Source organism: Anopheles stephensi, unplaced genomic scaffold (assembly GCF_013141755.1).
Source record: "Anopheles stephensi strain Indian unplaced genomic scaffold, UCI_ANSTEP_V1.0 ucontig35, whole genome shotgun sequence".
Classification (NCBI taxonomy): Eukaryota; Metazoa; Arthropoda; class Insecta; order Diptera; family Culicidae; genus Anopheles; species Anopheles stephensi.
The window spans coordinates 34,871-60,019 of record NW_023405291.1 but is presented as its reverse complement, the minus strand read 5'-3'; the positions used below and the strand labels follow the sequence as shown (position 1 = coordinate 60,019).

General features: G+C 41.7%; 1 protein-coding gene across 5 annotated transcripts; it reads right to left on the bottom strand.

The window, feature by feature from the left end:
- LOC118516600 (opioid-binding protein/cell adhesion molecule homolog) lies at nucleotides 1-24,941 on the bottom strand. 5 transcript variants are annotated; one of them, XM_036062569.1, is made up of 8 exons: nucleotides 20,869-20,939; nucleotides 20,522-20,684; nucleotides 3,783-3,880; nucleotides 3,380-3,587; nucleotides 1,042-1,200; nucleotides 849-977; nucleotides 477-773; nucleotides 1-384 (listed from the first exon to the last, which is right to left on the bottom strand). In XM_036062569.1, exons 2-8 carry the CDS (start codon nucleotides 20,637-20,639, stop codon nucleotides 185-187), a joined length of 1,209 nt encoding a protein of 402 aa, XP_035918462.1. In that variant the 5' UTR covers nucleotides 20,640-20,684; nucleotides 20,869-20,939; the 3' UTR covers nucleotides 1-184. The 5 variants fall into 5 exon arrangements, with proteins under 5 accessions (XP_035918462.1, XP_035918465.1, XP_035918463.1 ...); XM_036062572.1 differs by lacking the exons at nucleotides 20,522-20,684; nucleotides 20,869-20,939 and adding an exon at nucleotides 24,923-24,941; XM_036062570.1 differs by lacking the exon at nucleotides 20,522-20,684 and having other exon boundaries at nucleotides 20,869-21,027.
- Nucleotides 24,942-25,149: the final 208 nt, after the last annotated feature.

Here is a 25,149-nt window from a genome sequence, read left to right as displayed (position 1 = left end):
TAGGTTTTACTGCCATTTATTGCTGTTCGTACAACAGGAGAACAATGTACATTTGCCCAGGGGAAACAGTGATACATTCGCTGCTAACATAGTAATACCGCTATATGCACATATGCAATTTGTAATTCGTATAACATTTGTTAATGCTCCCTGCAGTCGGGAGAAGTAGCAATACGGTGCCTTATCATAAAACTCTCACCGCGACAGCAGCGAGAACCATCGCTAGCCAATCACCGGAAATGCTGGCCCCGCTGGAAGAAGCGGCCGATGCGGTTAGCAGAATATCGTTGATTTTATTATCGGTATAGTTCTTGACGTACGTCGTCGACCCGAGATAGTTCGACTGCTGAATGACCTGATTCTCCACCTGTTTGTTCGTTTTGGCTTTGTTGCGATGAAAAGATGGGAAGATATCGAGAGTGTGTTTAGCATCTTGCGTACATTAAGTGTCAAACTCGGGGGTAGATTTTACTCACAGGTCTTGCGGTACACTTTCACCGACTCCTCCGTGGTGCCGAGGGAGTTTTTGGCCACACATTTGTACACACCGAAGTCGGACACCTTCTCGAGCCGAATGGTGATTTTCATCGTCACCTTGAACACGTGATCCTCGAGCGTGGAGTCGTACGTGCCACCCTGGAGGATGATTTCTCCCTTGCCCTTCATCCAGTAGTTGATGGAGTTCGGTTGGGCTTCGCTGTGGCACTCGAGAATGACCCGGCCGCCCAGCTCGGCGTAGTACTGGCGCGTCGGTATTCGTATAATCGGTTGGACTGAAATTGAAAATGGAAGCGAATTACGGCTGGTAAGAGTGAGATTCGTATCTTGGCCGGGTTGCATGTACGCACAGTTGACTGTTACGATAATTCGTTTGCTGACCGTCGGTGGCACGCCGTTTGATGCGATACAGTGATAGGAACCGGCGTTGTGCCGCTCGATTTGGTAGATGTGCAGCATCGCTCCATCGTGGCTCGTTACTATGCACGAATGATGATTAAGTTATTATTAGGAGCTGGGTGGTCGAAAATGAATAATACATACTTCCGGAATTCTCCACGGATGTGACAGATTTCTCCCCTTCTCGCTTCCAGGTGACCGTCGGCTCGGGGACGCCCGTTGCGGCACAGGTAAGCGTTACGTTGGTACCCTCCAGCACCACCATGTCCTGGCTGGTGGGATAGTCCAAAATGTCTGGTGGCACTGCAAGGAGGGAGAGAGAGAGAGAGCGTGAGAGAGACATTATTGGAATCAAAGCAAAGTTGTAAACAACAATTATCGATTCACCATCATCGTTTTATGTGGCGCGTAAAGTGAAAGCGATGTATGTTTTAGTGATAAGTAACTAATTCTTCGCAGGAACAAAATGCTTCCTTCGTCGTTTGCGCTTGAATCACTAAAATCGTTAATCCTTAATCGTAGTCTCGAATACATAAACTGTAGCCTTGTGACATGCTTTGGTAAGGTCTTAGTTGGCCAAACTGTATCACATCTTCCCCGCATGTAGATGGGACGATTAATATTCCCCCCAAAAAATGCTTTAACCTGTTATTACCATAAGAAGTCGAGAGGAAAACTGTCCCTCGATACCTGTAATGCGCTCGGTCGCTCATTGGCATATGAAATCAAATGTGGCACTCCAAACCCTGCGGAATAAAAACAACACTTATGCCGTCGAAAAATCTTTAATCTTATGTTTGCGTGTTTGCAGATAGGATAATAATTTATCGTAAACAGCCTAGCGAAGAACGCACAGCCACTAGGTGTGACTCAATGCACTGGAATGGTCAGCAGCTTGGTTTTGTCTTCGGGAGTGAGGGCGACCGCTCCACTTAGTGCTTACACCCGGGTAAGTACCGAGGCAATGGGAAGCCTCGTTAAGTCAACACTCGCTCAAGAAGGTCATAAAAATCTCCATAAAACTTTTTCCTTCCCCTTTCTATCCCCATACCCCATCCTTTCTAACCCCATACCGTGACTGAGGGGGAGCAGAAGCCTGTGTGTGTGTGTGTGTGTGTGTGTGTGTGCGTGTGTGTCGGAGTGTTTCCTTCAGCAGGTGTTTAAATTTTCATCATAACCATTTACGCTCGCCTTGCACTGTTTTCGGTAGGTCTTCCGAAGCGTCCAAACCCGGGTGGTTCAAATGGTGATGAAAGTGAAAGTATTTGCACGCAATTTCATCACTTTTACCATCCACTGTGTCAATGAAAACAGTACGATTCGGGGAAACCTCTGACCCGGGTCACATTGTAGAAGTCGTTAGCCCTGGAGACCCTTCCCCCCCCCCCCCCTGGACGCAGCACGTAAGGATGTGTGGGAAAGCTGGAATTTGTGCGCATTGTCCTACGAGTACGAGTTCACTGCTGCGGCACTATTTCATAGGGCTATATGGCATGAAATCAAGAAGCACCACTATAAGCAAATAAACGATTAATTGTGCGTCCGCAAAGGAGTCTTGGATGGAAGTGAGACAGGGAGTGCGTTTGAAGCCGGATGCGTTTGTCCTGTTTTCACAAAACGTGATTTCCATCACCCGATTTGAAAACTCTCGGTTCGTGGACTCCATTGGGGTGACGGGTCGGGCCTGGGAACGTTGTGGTTGTGGTAGAATAAAAGGGTAACGTTACGTCGCAGACGGTTTTACACATTGAGTCGAACGAAAGTTGAACTTCAAACGACTTGGTGGCGTTTGTAGTGAAACTTGGTGGTTTTCGTGCCTGGTGGCAATAGAAGGTGTTGTTGACTAGTGCGCTGCAGCGCTCGATCAGTCTTGCGCTGGCTGGAGTCACGTTTTAAAGAAGCAGAACAGTTGGGGGACCGGGTTAAAGTGGCTGTCTTTCGGTAGCAAACGAAGCATTTGAAATCAAGAAAAGGGACTGCAAGAAACAAAAACTATCGCTCTCTAATGAATATACTAATTGCTTGGAGGGTTTAATGAGCAGATTATTAGTTTGCTAATTTTGTTTTGTCGTTGCATAAGGAGAGTAGTTTACAATCAAAAGTATAATTAGAGGTCTATTGTCTAGGTTTGAGGTATCATCTAGAAGAATCGTACATGGACCAAAACTGGTGTATCACTTAGTTTTCCATAACTTCGAGTAATGCTCCCAACATATTTACATGAACAGACGACATATTGAAGTGTCAACAATTGATTTGGACCATCGATGATCAAAGCAGTGAAAAATATATACAGTTATGCATTGATATGTTGGAATGTGTACTTTTTTGTAAGGTTCAAATCACCAAATACTCTTCTAATGACCTAGACTTTTCAGGCTATCATATTGTTCTTACCTATTATCTATTCAGATTGTACAAAGTTATGATTGGAGTACAAAAAGGCAATTAATAATTAATTTGTCACACAGTTAACTCTTACCGACTACATTCAAGTACCCCATCTGGCTCTTCATCGGGTCCGTATTGATCTGGCACATGTACCAACCCTTGTCCGACTCGCGTATGTCTTTGATCCTGAGCTGCCAGATCCGTTGCTCCGTGTGCGTGATCGCTATCCTCTCGCTTTTCGTTATCACGAGTGTTTCGATTGTTAAAATCGTCTGCGTATCCACCCGTAACCAGGCGACCTAGTGATGGAAAGTAAGGGGCAAAATGAAAATCGGAAGTAAAGACTCATTATTGCACATTAGCGCACTTTTCGATCTAATGATGCTGGTGACCGTGAAACCCGTTGCTCCATTTACCCATTTGCGCTAATATGTGCCGGAAATGGTACGGTACGAATGGAGCAACGGAAACCGGAAACGTGACCAGCCAATTACCTTGTATTTGTACAAATCATGCACCGTACACGTCATCACTCCTTCGCGTCCCACCGGTACGGTTACGTTCGCTATCGGTGCACTAAATTTCGGATCAACTGCACGGCCGGCATCCAGCGTTTGAAGGGTTGGTGAGTGGGAAAACGAGAAGAGTGATGAAACAGTTAGCGAATGAAAAGTTTTGTGGTCAATTAAGTTATTCTGGAATCGTAATCGATGGTGGAGTGTGCTGAAGCTGTTATTATTACTTTACAATCACATACATCTTGCAGTGAACGAAGACGTTGCCCGAGAAGTTGTTGAACAACAACAACGGTCCGATTGGCTCGGTGGATGCGAGTGCAACCTGATTATGTGACTGTTTACTTAAACCGCCATTACGAGCGGATGAGGTTTTCCGCGGACAAACAGCAGGTTCGATTGTTGGAAGTTTGCTGTGGGGAGTAAAACTTTTCTACAAACTATGCCAAGAAGCACCGGGCTGGGAGGATGGGGGTAGTCGATGGTGATCGCATGTGACGACGAACGCTGCCATAATGCATGTTTGGCTGCGAATGGTGCATTTATCATAAGGCTAGTATTAGTGGCGTTTAACACACACTCACACGATAAAGTGCATATTGCACCGTTGTTTGATGGGAGTTGGGTTTAATCAGGGGATAGAAGTCCAACTACATCGAGCCTCGGTTGTACAGTGTTACAGTCGCAACAACCGGTTGCCTAAGTCGGGGTAAACAAAGTTTCTGTGGCTGTGGATGTAAGCTAAACGTTCTGTTCGCGTCAATAAGATTCTACCGGGGAAACGGAATGGTCGAACCGGGACGCGCTGTTGAGTGGCAAACTTTTGCAAACTTCGTAACCATGTCCGTGTGTCCATATGGATACGGCGCCAGAAATGTGAGTGTGGACAACGTTTCTCGATGGCACTGCTGGTTCGGTTCGGTTTCTGTGGTATTGATTTATGATTGCTGACGTGTGCTTCTTTGGGTCATTGAGGTGTTGTGGAGATAAAGTGTAGATTGAATATGGTCCGTTGGTATAAGCAAAAATTTTACCGGCGGCATTGTGGTTAATTTGCTCATTTGGAAGTGGGATTCAATCAAATTGTTTGAGGGAGTAAATCGTCAATATAATGAGGATGATGTACAAATAAAATGAATACATATGCTACTTCATCTTTATAGAAGACTTGGCCTATCAATTCTGACATTCTTGACTGAAGTTCAACACCATTGCTGACTAGCGTATTGTGCGGTCCTGGTAGCTTTTACAACGATTAGGTTAAATCTATTGGTAGTTTAATAAGGTGTGTGTTGTACATTTCAAATGGAGTTTGATGAAATTTTCAGAGTAAATGTGCTGATTTAATTTATATTCAATGTTCAATTAAATAAGTCAAATAGTTCAGTAGTATTCTGATGTGTTTTTCTTATTTACTACATTCAATATTCTTTTCTTTTCTTATATGTTTTAAGATTGTTTTTGAAAATCCTGTCCTATTTAGCATTAAAGCTGAATCAATTATAACTACTCAAGCAATCAATACTAGCTCAATCATAATGAAAAATACAACCTCTTTTTTATTTTTTGATATATTTCTTTTTTATTTTGAAAATATTTGCGCAAAAAACTGTATTTTTTAAACTAACAAATACATAAAAATTGAATATGTTTAAATTTTTCAGGATTTATGTAGAGAAATTAAAAAAATTCCATCATTTTCTTGGTAAGATTCTCTCCCTAAAGTCAATAAAGTCGAATTTTCTTAAGAATCCTCTTTTCTTACTTTTTGTCGATTGTAAGTCCACATCAAGCCCAGCGAAAGGTTGCGACTACACGAACAATGGTGCAATTGTCATCTCATCGATCCCTCGATCACAATTAAAAATACGCGACCGTGACCGTACCGGTCGCCGCTGCAGATAAGAAACTTTACAGACTAAACCACCAACCGTCGGTGTGAGAAGTATCCTTCTGCTACGCATATCGAACAAGAAAACGCTCCCAGAAGAAAATAAAAAAGTCACCCTAAGTAGTCCACCGGTACGCACTTGGTCTATGAAAAGCATCTAATCCCTTTTGTTTGTTTGCCTGCCTTTTTTTGCTGTCAGCTACGATTCACTGCTCAGAACTTTGCTATCTTTTTGGGTTGCGTGCAATTGCCTATTGTTCTGCCAGTGAGTGCTACTTTTATGCCATCTTTTGCTTAATCCCTAGCGGGAACGGGATAATCATATTTTCTGACGGCAAGCAGTCAGCGGTCAGATGGTGAAAGATGTGGTGAAAATATTTTGATAAACTTACAGCGGGGAGTCTTTATCGTTCGCTTTGCAGGATGAATCCGTTTGAAAACTGTTTGCTGTCATCCTAAGTTAGGCAGCTGCTTGTGATACAGTTGGACTACAAATTGTATTTTATAAAAATATGCCTAAAAAATCATTCTTAAATCTATTCGTTAGTATCGAAGAGCCAAGGCCTATTGTGCCTATCACAATATGTCCTCACCTTACGGCCTCTGACGCGTCAGAAAATGGGAAATTTACTGCCGATATTTCCCATTTCCTCCGGTAGTGTTCTTTTCGGTGTTCTTTCCTTCAAAGAAGCATTTGATGGCAATAGTTTGGAGAACCCCTTCAGCTCGAGGCGCAAACAAGACGAAGTGGGACCGTAGCAAAGCAAACCAAACATTAACCCGGTGAAGCGAAAATGGGTGAAATTAGAATAATAAATTAGTAATGACATAATTTGTATTTGATTTCGCTTTTATTTGTCACCTCGCGATACAGCAGTAAGAGAGAGAGAGAGAGAGAGAGAGAGAGAGAGAGAGCGAGAGAGAGTGAGAAGGAGAACGAGAAATGCGATTGCTTTCGGTCGTTCCATTTCGTTACGTTCTACACGTTTGTTTTTTTAACATTTTTCAAGAGAAAATCAAACCATTCGGTTTGTACGAAAGGAAGGAAAAGCCAAACGGAGACAGCAGTGAAACAACCCGAAAGCAACGAAAGTTCTGTCACAACTCCACTATTCCCGCCCCGAAAGCCCACTTTGGCTTGTGGTGTAAATAATTTTATTGCATGCTAGGGGCAGATTTAACACTCATTTTCTTTTTGGCCATACCGCGTTTCCTTCTCCACTTCTTTCTTGTTTTTCCCTCACGTGGCTTTGTAGTCTTTGGTTGTTTGGGCAGTGCTTAAGCATTGTTGTGACTATTTGTGGTTTGCTAATTGTCAAACACGGAAAATAATGATGGAAAAGGGGATGAGAAAATTACTCATTTCCAGCCATAAGTTTAACTGCAGCCCGCACGAGGTTTGGCGGTTTTTATTCGTTTGTTTATTTGCCGGTTTTCACTTCCCCCGCGGGGCAGCCAGTGAAACTCCACTATCGCCATAGCACGCGGGGGGCGATTCGGCTAACAAATTGCTCAACGGGTGGGAAAATTAGTTAGCCCCGGTGCGCCGGTCGGTAGGTCGAGTTTCCGTTGGCGTTGGTTTGTTTTGTCAGCAGTTAAACATACTTCCGCATATTTTCGCGCACCGCAGATAGCAGACGAATGGAGAGCTGAGCAAGAAGAAATGACCCACAAGGTGGGTTTTTTTGTGCGAAGAATCTCCACCAAAAGCATCACAAGGTTGGCTTTCTTGTTCACTAAAGGTCATAAGTTCGTTTTCCTGTGAGTAAGTTTACTGCAAGCGTGCACTTTTGCTAAGATGCAAAAGTTTGAAGGTTTGATAAAGTTTGCGTTGAAACAGTGCATCCACTATCTGGGAGTTCGAATGCTCAATGTACTCGCCGGTGGAGAAAGTCCACGTCGGAGCAAATTTTCTCCAAGAAGTGTTTATGCAGTGTTTACGTCACATTAGCCCTCATCATCGTCTTCCTGGCGGGTGTTGGGCGGTAAAAAGTCGAACTGCACGCTAAACATAGGGCAGCTTTTCTCCGTTTTGTAACCCTTGATAGTTCAGTGCTGTAATATGGGAGATGTCTTTGACGCTGGATTCCGACTGTTTCAACAATTATCCTCACTGCTGCTGTAATAAGGGTGCAAAGGAACAAAAAGACTGAAGAGCACAGGCGGGATAACGGAAGATTATTTGAAGATTAACTGAAGGCAGAGATGTGTCCTGTTCGACGGTCTCATTAAAACTGCTTTGTGATGCCGGTATACTGCTGAGTTCCTAATACTGTATTCACGTTCGAACGCCACCGTAATTTAATTCACCATTCAGGTTATTATTGAAGACATACTAACCCTATCACTCCATCTCAGTTAGATTAATTAAGAAAACTGTATCGGTCTTATCTGAATTATTTCGAGTAGAATACCTTTAAAAAAAACTTTGTGGGCTGAGTCATCAGGTTCTTATTTTATGGCTAGCCCATCTGAACTCTGACGTGACTTATTCGCTGAAAAATAAAGATGTGATGTTTGCGCTCAGTGGCATTAAAATACTTTTAATGTCCTAAAACTGTTTGGCGTATTTCGGAGTTCATGTATCAGAAGCTAATACTACTAATAATACCTGAGTACAGGTTCTAGAAATATTTTGAATGCTACATACTTTTATTTGTTTCAACACGCTTCGTCTGTATCCTTTTTATTATTTGCTATAGAATGTAGTTATTTTATGAGAAACGACCCGTCCTTATTGCTACGCTATACCTTTAAGGGTTATCCATTTCTTGTGTTTATGTTTCGCTCTCCTATCCTATCATCATCATCGACGTCATTATTAGGTAAACACTCACCAACACAGCGAACCCTACAACAGAAAACGGCCACCGGCCGAAGAATTACCGTCTTGTCTTGTTGAAGCGTTCGCTAACGGTGGCAGTTCCGGTTCGGGTTTGACGCCGGGAGGGCTACAAGACTTCCGCTCGTACTTAACCAAGACACGAACCTTCGGCGGTCCACTACCAACCAGAACGCATACGGAACGCCGTTTGCACCCTTAACACCAGCACCGTAAAAAGCGGTATGCAAAACCGGCATCCAGCTAGCGGCCATTCATGTGTCATGTGGCCGGTATTGACTTTTTGACTCCATACACCGATGCCACGACACGGAGCTCGTAAGAGTCGTCGCTGGAAAATCAATTGCAAATTCCCATAATCACGTCTAATTTGGGAATAATAATACCTTCCCGCCGTTAATCATTGCGCCTAGACGGCGGTCATTTGAACCGTTTTTGAGCGGCAAGGGTCACATCGAACCGAGTCGGTCAAGGGTTTGCTTCAAAGCCGTACAAGACCTGGTTGAAAGATTGACACCGTCACATTTCGTGTCGAAGCTTCCGGGAGGCGAACTGGTCAAGTGAAAGTTTTACGCTTGAAACTGTTTTCTTGAAGCAAAATTTGTTTGAGTTTAGAGAGTTTGACGATGAAAGAACTGCGAGAACAGGGACTAAGTAGGAGCTGAAGAAATATTTGAATTTTGAGTGATGTTTAAGTGATATTGCAATGTTAGTTTTGACTTACGAGATCAAAGTTATTATTTAAACCAGGTACTCGAAGGCTATTTGGTGGTAAACTTTACTCTGTAAGTTACTGAACGTTTATGAAAGTTACTGAAATCTTTGATCTTCATTAGAACTACAGCCTCGAGCAGTCTCGGACTGTCATTTCTCGCTTTCTGTGACTTGATTTTCCCCCGGTCGTCAAGTAATCAGCTCTGCGTGCGGGGAGACGTTCTTGATGGTATTTGAACCCCGGTCCCGCTGTGTGAAAAGCCGCTGTCGCCTCGGCCACCGGAGCTTCCCACTAAAATCTTTAAGCAATAATAAAAGCAAACATGTCGTCAAAGAAACATCTTTCAATCAATCCCCAAATATTTGAACTCAATCCTTTGGCATGGTTTGTAATCTGATTCAAACAACACAACCGCTAAGGATGTAGCTTGAAGATGGGCTTCCTAATGATATTGAATCTGTGCCTTTGGCTACGATACTCCATGAAAGAGGCAATAACCCAAGTTGAGTATATGAAAAGGGCAGCGCAACCGCGAGCAATCTGTCAAACAAAGAGCCTCAAGAAATCGTGAAGAGTCTTCCGTTTGTAATAACTTCGCATAGCTATTTCTCTTTCGCTTAGATGTTGCATATTGCGGCATATGTAACTGGCTTCCTGTGCTGTGATTTATTAGCCGAGAGTTCTAGTACTAGAAACAAGATTGTTCATGTTGAATACGTTGTTGGCTGATCTTCTTGGCCTAGATACATAGTTTATCGTAATTATATTAAATGATCGACTGAATGTGCTGGCCCTATTGTCGTTAAAAAATGGAGAAAATTGTCTTTAATAAATTGTGCACGAACCACATTCTATCGTGAGCCTCCTGAGCAACTACTACTCGCCTGTCCATTTCGACACCAATGGCTAACCTGCGAGCTAACCTTTAGAGTCGGTGGATTATCAGTCCTGCTGACTTCGATTTTCAAGGCGAAGTTTCCAAACCAAACCGTTCTGACCATGTTCGTTTAGACAGAGAAGCAGCGGAAGGATTATGCCGGCGAAAAGGAATCCATACCGGGTGGAAGAAAATTGAGCTATAAACTGCTTCCGGATTATTAGCGTTAATTGAAGTTGTAAATTTTCATTTTTTGTTGTTGTGCCTGCTGCTTGTGTGTGTGTGTGCATGCGCGTGTTTCGTTATTATGTTTTATGTTTTCCCTTTTGCGTATTGCGGCAGCATAGTTTCACCAATCAGCTCAGTGGCTCAGTGTGGGCATAGGCAGAATACATCAGATTCCTAACAGCCAAACCGTTGCCATGTGCTTGAGTTACGACGATTTCGAGCCGTCGAGTGTTCGGAATTCGGATGGCTCGGAACGGTTGACTGGTGCCTGGTCCACCACCATGCGCTCACCGTGTTCGCCAGAAAGCATACACCCTGCGCGAACCAATTACAGTTAATCGCTAAATCGATACCCTCGGAATGGGTAGGTTGGGCTCACGAAAAGGCTCACGAACCGTGTGCTTTTTGCCGTTTGCGTCGGTATTTGCCAATGAGTTTGGTGATTTTCTAATTAAATGGTTTATTGACGCAACCGGCGGCTTTTAATTGAGTTAAAAATCGAGCTGTTTGCTGTTGGCTTTGATCTAATCATCACATCAACACCGAAGACTTGGCCGTCGCTAATGGGCCGGGTAGAAAAAAAGGGGTAAAATACCGATTCGGGGTAGAATTTCTCATGCGCAACCGAAGAAATGTGAAACCAGATGGAAAATGCCAAATGATAACATTTACTACGTAGCGAATGGTGTTGTAAGTGTGTAACGGGCGTGGGAATGACGTGGTAAGAACTACTGCAATATAGGGGCAGATTATCTTCTATAGTGTGGATTAAGGCACATAAAAAGGTAAGTGGTAAGGTTGACATTTACACCGAAGTAATAAAACGTTAAAGTGGGGTATCTGTTCGTGTTTGTGGAAAATAGGCCAGTTTTGTTACAAGAAAAACGATGGATATTTGTTGTAATTTCGGAAAAAGCTCTGACGAAAAACACTCTGCTGGTTTATGCGTACAATCGGAACTGCCTTTTATTGTACCTTTTCTATGGAGAGTTTTGGCGCGACAGAACTAACACATACCGCAAAATGACATTCGAAACGTCAAACGCAATGTAATGGCAGTGCTGCCAGAAAACCCTAAAAGAGATGGTATGAATTCGTATGAAATCCAACACCCCAACTCGGATCATACCATTTCTGTCCCTTATCCACTAGGAAGCGTACATCCCGAATCCTTCTACACAAAACTTCATTTTAATTCCGTTCACACCCTTCGTTAACCCGTCTGCGATATTATTTGCTGATGGAACGTATTGAAGATGTAATAAACCGCTACATACATGCTCACGAATGAAATGATAGCTTACATCAATGTGCTTAGCACGGGAACTATACGCTTCTCTACTAGCCATTACCATCGCACTCTGATTGTCACAGTACAACTCAATCCTCTTCTGCTTTTTGAATTGGTTCATAAAGCGAAGCAACCAAATCGCCTCCTTGGTTGCATGAGTCATTGCGATGTACTCCGCTTCAGTGCTGGAAACCGCGACCGATGCCTGCCGTTTACACGACCACGACACAGCTCCCTCTGCTAACTTGAAGACGTAACCAGAATACGATCTGCAATCGTCTCGTTCGCTGGCCCAATCTGCGTCGACGTAGCCGCTGATGTATTCACCCGATCCACGACGATAACTGATCTTATAATCAACGGTCCCTTTGAGATATCTCAAAATTCTCTTCACCGCAATCCAATGTGTACTATCATGGCGATCGTTGTAGCGGCTAACATTACTGACTGCAAAGGCCAAATCCGGTCTGGTACCCTGTACCAGGTAAAGTAAAGCTCCAACAGCTTCACGATACGGCACGTTATCATTAGTATCTCCAGATGCTGCGGCTAACTTGTGTGAAACATCACACGGCGAAGACACTGGCTTACAATCTTGCATGCCAAAGCGATGGACTATCTCTGTTGCGTATTTGGTCTGATCGATGCTGATCATATCGTCACCATAGGTTATTGTCATACCTACACATGTACGAGCTCGACCCAAATCTTTCATTAAGAAAGTTTCCGACAGTTTAGCCTTGAGCTCATCACGTACTTTTACGTCAGACCAAAATATCAGTATATCATCGACATATATAGCAACTACCAAACTACTGTCGGTATTGTAATAGACGCAAGGGTCTTCGGCAGATCTTCTTAGGTCGAATGATAATAATGCTTCATCTAGGCATTTGTTCCAGCAACGTCCGCTTTGTTTAAGGCCATACATTGCCTTGTTCAGCTTGCAAACTCTGCCCGTGCCATCTTCGAACCCTTCCGGCTGCATTACGTAGATTTCCTCCTTCAACCTTCCTTGAAGGTACGCGGTAACTGCGTCCATCTGGTCAATATTCATACCCTTTTGGGCAGCCATAGCGATCAATAACCGTAGCGAGCCATAACGCACAACTGGTGAAAAGGTTTCAGCATAATCAACGCCGTACTTTTGACTACATCCCTTGGCGACCAGGCGCGCTTTATGTCGCAAAACGCTACCGTCTTCTGCGCGCTTTCTCTTAAACACCCATTTCGTTCTTATGGCTTTACGACCCGGTGGAAGATCCACTAATGTCCAGCTCTGATTGCTTTCAAATGAAGACAACTCTTCTTGCATTGCCCTTTCCCAGAATCGAGCATCATGCGTCTTCAATGCATCTTCACGATCTTTTGGATCCTCTGGGCTACAATCTCTAGCGAAATAGGAGACGAAATCTTCGCGTACGATAGGACGAGCTGTCCGCTGCGATCGTCTTAAGATAGGTTGATCTTCAATCCTATTTTCACCGCAATCGTGATTATCAGCGCCTTCGGCATCTTCATATTCCTCATCACAAGAAGAATCAAGCTGATTTACTGTTTCGGTCTTGATTACGGAATCTGTCTTTGTTCCAGTTTTTCTACGACTACATGCCCCAACTGAAGTTGTTCCACTTTCAACATCATCGTCCTCATCTACTTTAAACAAAGAACCAGTCTTCATAGGTGTTTGAGGCAGAAACGTTGCATCCCTACTGGTGTATACTCGTTTGGTCTTCGGCCAATAGAATCGAAATACTTTATCGGAATAACCTACGAACTGCATTTCCACTGCTTTCGGGTCCCATTTTCTACGCATTACTTTGGGCAAAAGAACCATTGCCGGATTTCCGAAAATCTTCAGTGATGCGAGGTCTGGTTTCTCTCCCGTCCAAATTTCTTCCGGACACCGATTTCCTAGGGAACGATTCACTGATCTGTTTACAATGAACGCCGCGTGTTGTACAGCCTCAGCCCAAAGTGCTCGATCAAGATTACCATCCGATATCATGCAACGTGCTCGTTCAATTAATGTCCGATTCATCCGCTCAGATACACCGTTCAGCTCTGGTGTGTATGGCGGAGCCTTCTCGTGGATGATTCCGGATGCCTGACAAATCTCCAACATTTCTTTGTTCACGAACTCTGTGCCGTTGTCCGATCGAAGCCGCTTTATATGTACGCCTGTTTGGTTTTCTACTTCCGCCTTAAACCTGCGGAACGTCTCAACCACTGCTGATTTTTCCTTCAAGAAGTAAACAAATACTTTTCGAGAAAAATCGTCAATAAAAACAACAAAATACCTGGATCCACCTAATGATGTGCTCATTGGTCCGCAAACGTCAGTGTGCACTAGGTCCAAAATCCTCGTTGTTTTGATGATGGCATCTTTCTTGCGAAACGGCGCTCTGGTCTGCTTTCCTTCAGCACAGCTGATGCAACCACGAATGTCTTCCTGCGTACCCTCGAATTGAACGTCACTACACACTTTCTTAAGGTTATTCAAACCTTGGTAGCTCATGTGACCCATCTTCCTGTGCCATTCGATTACTCCGTCGTCCTTAACAAGCAAACATTTCACGTGCTTTGCTTCTATTTTGAAAACACCTCCACTCGACGGCGTCTCAATCAGGACGGATCCACAACTGTTTTTGATCACTTTCAAAACGCCATTTTCAATAATAATCCGATGGCCCATGCGCGATGCCACATCAAGCGAAATCAAATTAGCTTTAAGTTGAGGAACAAACAAAACGTTTCTAAGAAGCAATTGTTTCCCACCAATCGTTACGACGGCTGATCCACAACCTTCCACCTTTAGCTTCCTGTCGTCGGCAACAGTGATTGTTTGCTTCTCCGAAGCACGAAAGTCACTGAGAATGTCGCGTCTCGACGTCATGTGGCAAGATGCTCCGCTATCCAGGTACCATCCACCGGACATTTCTGCGAAACTAGCAGACAATGCGCTTGCGTACTTTGCTTCTGCTGTTTTGTTCGCGTCTGCACCACTGACACTACCACTAATACCGCTGCTACCTCCCGATCTATCACTAACACTTCGACACTTGTTCTTATAGTGTCCCATTTTTCCACATTTATGGCACTTTATGTGGGATTTGTATTTTTGTGATTGTTCTTTATGCGGTCGCGGTCCACTGTAGTATGCTGTGTCTGGAACTTGGCTTTGGAGAGGAGTCAATTCCAAAAGCCCTGCCTTTACTCGATCTACCGTGATGGTTTGGCCACTTCCAATAAGGCTCTGCCGAAAAGCTTCGTATTGCGGTCCCAAATTTCCGATCATAAACAACGCCACAATATTGTCTTCAAACTTAATGCCCACTTCGGTACAGCGTCTCCAGGCTTCCATCATTCGCCCCACATATTCATCGTTCGAAACACAATCGGCCCTGTATGTGTGCGAAAGTGTCATCACCGCCTGTAGGTGTAGCCCTTGACCGGTTTCTGCAAAAGTTTTTCGAAGCGCTTCCCATATTTGCAGCGGCGAGTCATCCTTTCCGAAATGATGCGTAATATGGTCTTCACACGCAAGGAAGATCCATCCTGCAGCTCGCGACAGCTTATCTTCGTCTGTTTCCGTCTGTGGTGCTGGAAGAACGCACTTGTACAAATCTCTTGTACGTAAAAATGCAGCCATTTTCTTCTCCCATGTCGAGAAGTTAGACCGCCCGTCCAACTTGTCGAAATTAATGCCGTCCTGGCCCATCATGGGAACTGTCCTTTCTATTCCAGCAAAACTTTACTTTTCGTTCTTCACTCTGCTGGGCAAATACTGGGCCCATAACCTGTTGTAATTTCGGAAAAAGCTCTGACGAAAAACACTCTGCTGGTTTATGCGTACAATCGGAACTGCCTTTTATTGTACCTTTTCTATGGAGAGTTTTGGCGCGACAGAACTAACACATACCGCAAAATGACATTCGAAACGTCAAACGCAATGTAATGGCAGTGCTGCCAGAAAACCCTAAAAGAGATGGTATGAATTCGTATGAAATCCAACAATATTCGCGTTTTAACTGTTGGAACACGCTTAAAACACGAGCTGAGGCGCACTTTGCTCAGAATTTTCGATCGTTGACTATCGATTTGAATGTTTCTAGGTAAACTCTGATACAGCTATTTCTTATTTTTTCCCTTTTAGCTTCCTCCATTACTATTTTTTTTGCCTCTTTTATACGTTTAACCTCGCCGAAGTAAAGCTTTAATCGCGTAGGATCTGAAATGACATTAGGAAAATGTAGCTCCCTGCGAAGAAGAAGGTCCATCCCCCCCATTAAACTGGGTATCATTGTCTCAGATATTTTAAACCTATTCATCGCCCCCATACCCTCATACCCACGTCGGTGTAGATGGTGAGGGCTACGATCCATTTGTCGCCGCTTAACATGACACGAATTTACATTTCTGTGTGTATTTTGTATTCCGTTTGCCCGTTCAGCCAGGTTGATGGCTTTAATTGCTGGGTGTTTTAAGCGTCACCTTCTCGGGGTAGCTTTGAATTGTTTCGTTTTTAAAAGGATTTTTCTTTTATTTTTCGTTTTTGTGTAGCTTTTTTTTCGTAGCGTGTTTCCTTTCCTGTGCTATTTATGAGCTGTGGTAGCTTCACTTTTCGGTGACAGGTCAAACATCCGCTGGTTTTATGATAATCAAATGAATTTCAGGGGAGGTTTTACAGCGTAGGCTTGTACTGTGTGGGATTGGAAAGCTTAAGAGGTGTGGTAAGATGTTGTTGGTCAGGTTAGTGATATACAACATTTTTATATTTTCATGTTCATTTCAGTAAGAATTTCTTAAAAATATGGCTTATTCGATCTAAACTAGCTAAAGCAACCTATCAAAGCAGTTTATAACAACTTTGAAGAACTATTGGAAGCTTTATTACAGAGATTACACCGCAAATCAGTTATCGTAAAGCGCTGGAATGTTTTCACCAAATTTTACACTGTAACATAAAACCAGTAATTGGGTATCATGAATATTAAAATAGCATAGCCAAGATTCATATGGTTAAACAAAGTTAGTTATTCGGCCCGTTATTTGTCTATTTCACACATACAAATATGCCAATATTAAGAAATTCGTACCATGTTCTTATCTTGTATTAAATCATAATTAATAAGCACTGTTAAAAATAATAAAAAAAATACAACCATGAATTGTGCTCTAAATAAAATTTTTATAAACCGAGCTAATAATCGAATTTAAATATTAAAGAGTAAGGAGAGCTTGCCAAAAACGGCTTTTTTTATTTTCAATGTTTAAACCGTTTTTTTTAAACCTATTTAAGCGATGGATTCGGTCAAACAGTGATATAGAGCAAATTTTGCACTTTGTTATATTTAATTATCAGTTTCGGATTTATGTTGCTTTCTTTGTTGCTCACTTTTTGATTATTATTGTAATAAGTCTTGTTCTTTTCTGTCAAGAAATCCCTGACTTGGTTTACGAAATGGAAAACAAATAGTCATAATTTGTTTAATGTTGGATTCAAAATCACAAAAAAGTGAGCTTATTTTATTATCCATCATGATGTGTTCCACTCTATTCCTTAAAATGTTTCTTAACACTGGTTTTACTTTTTATAATTTCATCAAACTTATTTTATTTTTCAAATATAAACAAAGTGTGTTTTCTTTTGTTTTTATTAAATTTAACTTTTTTTTGTTACCAAAATGCAGAAAAAAAACATTCAAAATTAGAGAGAAAAACATTTTTCTAAAAAACTTTTAAGCTTGAACTTTGCAATTCTTTACTAAAACTAGTAGTTTTCATTATTTTTTTACAAAAGGATAAATAGAACTTTCAAAAGTTCTGTTTTCAACTTGCTTGGTTTGACACTTTTTGTCAAACAAGTCTGTTTCATTCGTATACGCGTTTGAAAAAAATAAATCAGAAATAAACAATCAATATTTTATAGCTCAATCTTCTTGAAATTCCAAAGCGGTAGGCCTGGCAAAATTATGTGTTTATTTAGAGCTACGTAAATATGATAACAGAGGAAAGCGAAGAAAAAGGCAAAAAAACGATTGTTTTCAATCGTTGCATCGACTTATGCATGACGCGTTATGTTCGCTACGGCATGCCCAAAACCCTTTCGAGCCCCGAAGGCAAACAAATCGGCAACATGCGTTACATTTCTATCGAGGGTTTTCTTGTTAACCGAAGAATACCTTCCTTTGAAAAAAAAAAACAGGGGATTTGCTAAGGTTTGTTTTCGGCAGCAAAATTCACAATGTCACGCATGTTTACATGCTTTTTTGTCGATTGCGAAACAAATAATCAGGAATATTGCTAACGGAAACAGCCAACCCGCTAACCTTTCCGGCAAACGAGTCATAATATTGATTCTTCCTGCAAATAGTATAAAGCAGCTTGAAAGTGGTGCACAATTTACTCAACTATTGTCAGCTGGCACTTCCTGGAGCTTGAAATAGCTTAGTTTGATGCATTACACGCTGCAGCGCCGTTTTTGTTGCAATTTCCACCGGGACATCCCAGCGCAAGAAAGCAGATGCAGCGAATAATCAATCGATGGGCTGGTGTGCGGTCTTCCTCCCGTACTACCGTACCATAACGCTTGTAGTTTTAATTAAACACAGGGAATAAAACTAATTATGTAATTACACAACTAATTCCGTAGAAAGCTTCCCGTGGCAGAAGGCAGTGGAGCGGTGGTTTCGGGGGCGCTATGGGCGCTGCTAGTATCATCTGCCTTTTGTTATGCCGTCGGAGCTTTCGGGCGGTTTCGGTGGTTTCGGTGCATCCTGCGGCTACGTTTGGGCTAACCGTCAAGAAGGTGATTCCTGGCATTCCTTTTGTCCGCCTCTAGCGCCCGTTGCATGACCGGGCTGCGTTCGGGTACGGGATGGGCTACAGGTGGTTCTCGAGATTAGTTACAACACGACGCTCAGCCGGGCTGCAACTGCTACATTCTTCCCATTCAATGGAAAACCTCACCGGCTCCCTGTAAAGTGGCACTCGAGTTGGATGGGGTAAAGATTGGATCGCTAAGAGGCAACGGCAAGAGTCAAGATGTTTAACACGCATAATGTTGTGGGCTGCTTGATTCAATAACAAGTACACACACAACCCGTACTGCACTCGCACATGACCTCCCGACGACTCCGTGTGGTGTTGCCGTTTGCCGACACAAAATCGCTTCCGGCGTTGGCGGTAGGTGTGCTCACTCGTTATCTTCTCACAAAAGAGCACCACACCAGTGTTACGCCGCCGGGACAGGGCAGCTCACACAGCGTACTCGTTTGAAACGGTGGCATTAAGTGAATCATGTTGCGCTAGGATAGTTTCGCTTCCGACACACACACACACATACACATACAGTAGAGTATGAAAGTGCCGTTGGCGATGCGTGTACGATATTAAGCAGATTGCTTTCGGAAAAGTTTATTGAATTAGTTGGATCGTCATGCAAGTGGGCATTTTTTTGTAGCTAAAAAGGAGTGAATTACATCGGTATTTAATGTGTTTCACTGGGTCACATCGGTGCTCTGTTAGAAGCGATTTGTAATTGAAGATGTAAGGCATTGGACAACGTCTAATGGTCAGAGAAGTTTTGACAATCGAATATAATGCTTAACAAAGCGATGTTTTTTTTTATGGTAGAAAAATGAATTAACTGAATGAACTATACCGCATGTAATTTAAACGCAACAGTTTTTAGGTATTGAATGAAATCAATAATACGGAAGGATTTTTTTTAAATGAACTTTGAGCTGTTGTGATTGTTTTAAAATACAAGTTGTAATGCAAGTTTGCAAGAAATTTTCAGATAGCACACTGTTATAAATAGTTTTTTTAAATTAATTTTTCTGACTTAGTTTTGGTTTACATTTGATATTCTTGCATAGGCGATAGGCGTGCCGGTCATCTTACGACACGGCTGGGGTTCGAATCCCAAACAAAACGCCTTCTCATACACCTGGGCTGACTTTTATGACATTTTATTTTTGACAAATAATTGAGAGCATGTGATTCGTGTTAAAAGTTGAACAATTACTTACAAATCAATGAATCAAAACGCTGATAAAATTATACAGCAGTGACAGTTACATTTACATTAATTCTTTTTGATAATCATTGAGCTGCTGCTTTCGAAATGCCGTCGTACATGGGTATTTAAATGAGTGAAATATTTATATGTTTGGTGTAAGTGCTAGACGTTGTATTGTCAACATCGCATCTGCCGAAGTATTTAGAAATCACAAAAATTTGCAAAACTAACAAGGCTTTAACTCTCTATTATTTGACTTATCCCTGCGATTACCGGTCATTTAATGCTAATTAATCGAATAAGTTTATTTTAATTTAAGTTATCCACCCTAAATATCAGAATTTTACGTTTACAAAATTGAGGCATAACTTTACGATATCATAGTTCATTTCGTCATAGTAACCCTCAATATAAAAAAAATATAGTTTTTTCATTTATATTATCTACAATAACATTTTGTTAAATTTATTATTAAAGAATGACGGCAAGACGCCGTATAGTCAACACCGCGTATACTGACGAGTAACAATTTCACAAAAAATAACAAGAAACAAAAATTAATAAGGCATTTCCTCCCAGTCATTTGCCTTTTCCTGGGCATACTAATAAACTTTTTTTAAAAATGACTCATGCACAGTGAGATGTTGAGTTGTTGAATTATAATACTATCTTATTCTTTTTAGTAAAATGCCTTTTTGATATTTGTCTTCATGGCACGAGAACAAAGTGAATGATCTGTTTCAAATTACTTCAGCCATAAAAAATTACTTTCATTAAAAAACAATTCCTTTTATTATACCGAAATTATGACAAATGCATATTATCTGATCTCATTAACTTTCACTTACTTCCTGAAACATCCAGCAATGCATAACAGCTTGTTATTCCAATTAGCACCACCAGCGTTGCTTTGTAACATTTATCCATCGTAGTTGCATAAAACGTCGCCATCGAAGTGTTTATCATATCACCGAATACCGTTTATTAGACTTCAGAATGCAATTCACTTCACTTGAATAAGAATCATCATCACTTTGAGAATTTTCAACAAAACTTGCAGGCTTGTTGATAGATTTAGTGTTATATCATTTATTTTATTTTCACTTTCTGCTTTTCGATTTCTTTCTTTCGTTCTTTAGCTTGTATTATTTTACTTTTGTTGCTAGAATAAAAAGTTTGTAATTTAAAAGTTTACCTATCCAAATCACTTCACTCCGCGTCTTCAGGAGAAGGCGAACCGCGCGACCAAACCGAACTGCAGCGAGCGTAAACATAAACTGCTTAAGAAAGTTACCGACCATCCAGTTTTCGGTATCCCTTTCGTTTGGGTTGCTCAAGCACCATTTGCTCGGCCGGTAGCGCTTTGCCCGAACTTGCCTTCGCCACCTGCTTGAGATGTTTCTGGAGCGCAAGGCCAGCCAAGGAACGGGAACTGAAACACACACCGGTTTTGCTTCGTTGCTAGGTCGCGAATCGAAGTCACTGTTTGTTGCGTTCGTTTGCACGCTGCCACTCGGGTGCCGGTTCGTGTCGTGTTCGGACTTTACGCAGCAATTTTCTTCCTCCCACCCACCCATCGACGCGTGTTGGTTTGGTCGCGTGCTAAGGAAAATTGTCCACACTTTACGTTCGCGTTGGCGCCGCCGATAGTGCCATCGATGACGAAACGTAAAGCGGGAAAATCAAACCATAATCACCGCTTTTGACACTCGGCCGGAAACGGCGGTGACGACGGTAACCGGGTAACCACCACGAACTTATCGACAGCTGGCTGGAACAAGCGAGAGGAAAAAAAACACGTTCGATGGCTAAGTATATTCGTTCGTTCTCTCTTACACAAGCTAATGCTCGTCGATTCATCTGTCTTGCTCTAGTCGTAATTTCTTGGTTACTGACAGAACTTTCTCACTCTCTCCTCAACGATTTTCTTATGGATTGTTCTTGTGAGCTATTACAGCGCGTTTTCCCTGCCACAAGAATAACTGTTGAAAGAGGAAAAACAAGGAAGTTAAGGTGGTAAAGTCGGACGGAAAGCGACGTTTGTGCCGTTTACGATTTTTCGCATGTTTACACAACAAACGAGATTCCTGGAGTGAGTGAACGACCAAAACGGTGACTTATAATGGTGAATTCAAATAACTGAAACCGTGCGATGCAGTGTGGAGTTGTAAGGAGGTTTGAAACGGAAGGAAAAACGGAAAATGCATGCAGAAACATAATACCTTGCAGAAGAAACTGGTTGATGGACAATTACTAACCGTTGTTTTGCGACAGAAATAAAAACCGTGATAGAAATGAGGAGGTTTTGTTTTTTCGTTGATAAAAAGACTCCTAGAAGCATGGGTGGTTTACCGTCTGGGACTGTGGGTTGGCAAGAACGCTTAACAAGAATGCGCTGGCATTGGGATTTTTGTTTTGTTTTGATTCTACCCAACCGACGGTGTTGTGGTTATGTTAAGTGATAGAGATACAAACATTTTGAAACGAATACTTACTTGAAGCTTTACGTGTTTGTTAATCAGAACTATTTTTTAAGAAAGTTGATAGAAGTTTATTCGGGAAAAAATAAAGTCATTAAGAATTTAGCGATCTAATTAAGAAAAAAATTAATTCTCAATTTTTTAGATTATTTGTTTGCTTGTGGAACAGAATAATTTTGATTTAGAAAACATTTTATTTTAAAATAAACAAGGCTCTTTAAATAATTTTTACCACATTAAAATACTTTGATTCATATGCTTCGAACGGTTGCTTGTGATTTTGTCTCCCGACCGTCCACAAAAAAGTACCACTTAAGCAAATTAGACAGGCCTAACGAAGGAAAAACAGGGAGAGAAAAAAGAACTTAAAGCAAGCTCATTTCCCTTTCAAACTCAAATCGTCATGGCGCGACGCGCTCCATTCTCATTTTAATAGCGCTGTCTATTTTCACCTCATCTGGGCGAAAGCAAACCCATCGGCAGGACCGGCACTGTTTGTTCATTCTTCCCATCCTCCCTTCGAAGCTGGTCGTTTGTTTAGATTTCTGCTGATTTTTACTTCTTCATCTGCTCTGCATCAGGCAGAAAGAGAGAGAAAGAGAAAAAAAAAACCTAACGAAAAACGAAACGGGCAGAAGATTGAGGCCAGTCGAAAAGTTGACCGGTAAACGATTTGGCAACAATTATCACCTAATTAACGGGCGAAGCGAATCGGAAAGTTCTGCGGAAGTATATCAGCGGTTCGCTGTTAGAGTGGTCTTTTTTACTTTCCGTGAGAGGGAGGGTTTGCATAAAATCTGCTGACCGAAGGTGGTTTTGATTTGTGGCGTTCACAGTCCAGAAGAGAAGAGGGGAGAATTGGTAAAGGTGTGGCAATAACATAGATGGACAGATGATAGCAAAGTAGAACCAGAGAAACGGTAATGGAAATGTTTCGTAACTTTTATACCCGTTTTTTTAATTTAAAATAGTTTTCTATCACAAAAGTTTTACTAAACGGTAAAAACTCGTATTAAAGAATAATAATTAAATAAACAGAGAAATACAATTTCAATATTATTCACAATCTAAAACTCAAACCTCACGCGTAAAGAAGCTTAAAGTTTTATGAGCTTTTCGTGAAAGCTTTCCACAACAGGATGAAAGGATGCAATGCACTCGTAGCTTACAAAAGCTCGCCAAAACTTTTGGAGGGATATTTTTTACTTCATCTACTATCCACCAGGTGGCTTCCTTTCGTTGCTTCTACCAACCACCAGGCGTCTCCTTTACTTTTATGCGCAGGTAAAATGTTCAAGATATGTTTTTTAAAAGAATCTTTACACATTTGAAAAGAAAAATGAAATAAGAGACAATAAAATTTGTATGGCTTAACAAACCTTTCGAGACAAATGTAGCTCCATCTACTATCCACCAGGTGGTTGGAGAATAAGAAAAATATTCATTTGTTAAAATACCTGTCAAGACACGTAACAATGCAGCTGACGGACGCAACACCAAAGTACTTAAATCCTCGTTTATTTTTTCTAAACATTTCTGGGCATTTCACGTTCATGAAAAAATGTATGTATTGTACTTATTTTGTACATTGTTATGCTGTGAAATCTGTTCATCATGCAGCTTAGACAAGCAATTTACATTCAACATTGTTACATTGTTAATATAATTTTGTTGTATGAAAAGAGGAATAATGATTTTTTTAATTCATCTTAAGTTTTGAATGCAAAGCTTGTTTTTAATTGTAAACTATGTATTTTTAACTTAGGGTGGTTTGGTGGTAGGAGCGACAGCGGCACCTGTGTTCACACGGCAGGACCGTGATTCAAATCCTTTTTAGACCGCCTCTCCGAACGAAGAGCTGGCTGCTTTACGGTTAAACGGGGCTGGCAACGGTAACGGGGTTAAACAAGTCACAGAAAGCCATAAATGGCCTGTCGACACCTTTCAAGGTTGTTGTGCCAAGGAAGAAAAAGTATTTCTTGAAAGACGTGTGTGTGACACTGTTTTGAACAAAAAAGTGATAGTCCTTTAATGAAGCGGACTTATTTTTAAATATCCTATTGATGTGCATTGACACCAAGTGAAAAATAAAACAATTTCGACTCATTACATGATTGAATTTAAAGTGTCTTCCAGAACAAAATTGCTCGCATCAAACGTAGTACGTTCTATGCTTTCAAACACATATAAATTAAACGATGAACTGTTCGAAGGTAGAGACGATAATTTCATTGCTAAATTTGAGTAACTCGTATTCACCAGACAGTTTAAAAACAAACTCGAATCCGAAACAAATAATTGTAGTATCCTCAAAAACATCGTAGTCTACTTACAAACATATTCCACAGCACTAGCAAACGGTTTAAATCCTCTCGAGACTATGCCAGTAAGCTAGATAATTAGGAAACGTACGAAACCGTCGCTTGCTATTGTCCACCGTTCCAGCTATGTGTGGGCCGGATTTGGGACTTTCCAATCAAAAACATATCTCCCCAGCTGGTACAATAACACCGTATCAGCCGCATTACCGATCGGTTGCATATTGTCATCTGCTTGCCGACGAGACAAAGTGCATTCCCCGGGAACGATGACGAGCCGAGGGTGACTTTTCGGCACGATTTTGACGCATCTCGAATGAATGCCGGTCCCAGTGGAAATTACAACGAGAAGCGAGAAGGGTTATACAGAGAAATATCGCATCAACAGCAGTAGCAGTTGTCATAGATATGCGGAGCACAGAACGCCAAATGATATGCCCATCAGGCTTACGATGTGGTGCAGCTGTGGTCCAGGGTACGCAGGTCCGCTGGCTGAATAGACCGATGACATCGATGGACTTATTAATTTCGGCTCAGCAGACGACCGCACTGTGCTGCATCTCGACTGAAATGAAACAACGGCAGATGTAGTTAGTAAACATTCTTCACACTCGCACGTTTCGGTTGTGAAAGGGGAAAAAGTGATAAAAAAGGGTTGTGCGACAAAGAGACAAAAAG

Bases quoted from the DNA above. Each gene is read 5' to 3' on its own strand.
- LOC118516600 (XM_036062571.1), bottom strand. From the start codon at position 20,639: ATGATAAACACTTCGATGGCGACGTTTTATGCAACTACGATGGATAAA. The intron at 978-1,041 runs GTATGTATTATT...ATTCGTGCATAG, and splicing joins ATCCGTGGAGAATTCCGGAA to TAACGAGCCACGATGGAGCG. The intron at 774-848 runs GTGCGTACATGC...TTTCAATTTCAG, and splicing joins AATTATCGTAACAGTCAACT to TCCAACCGATTATACGAATA.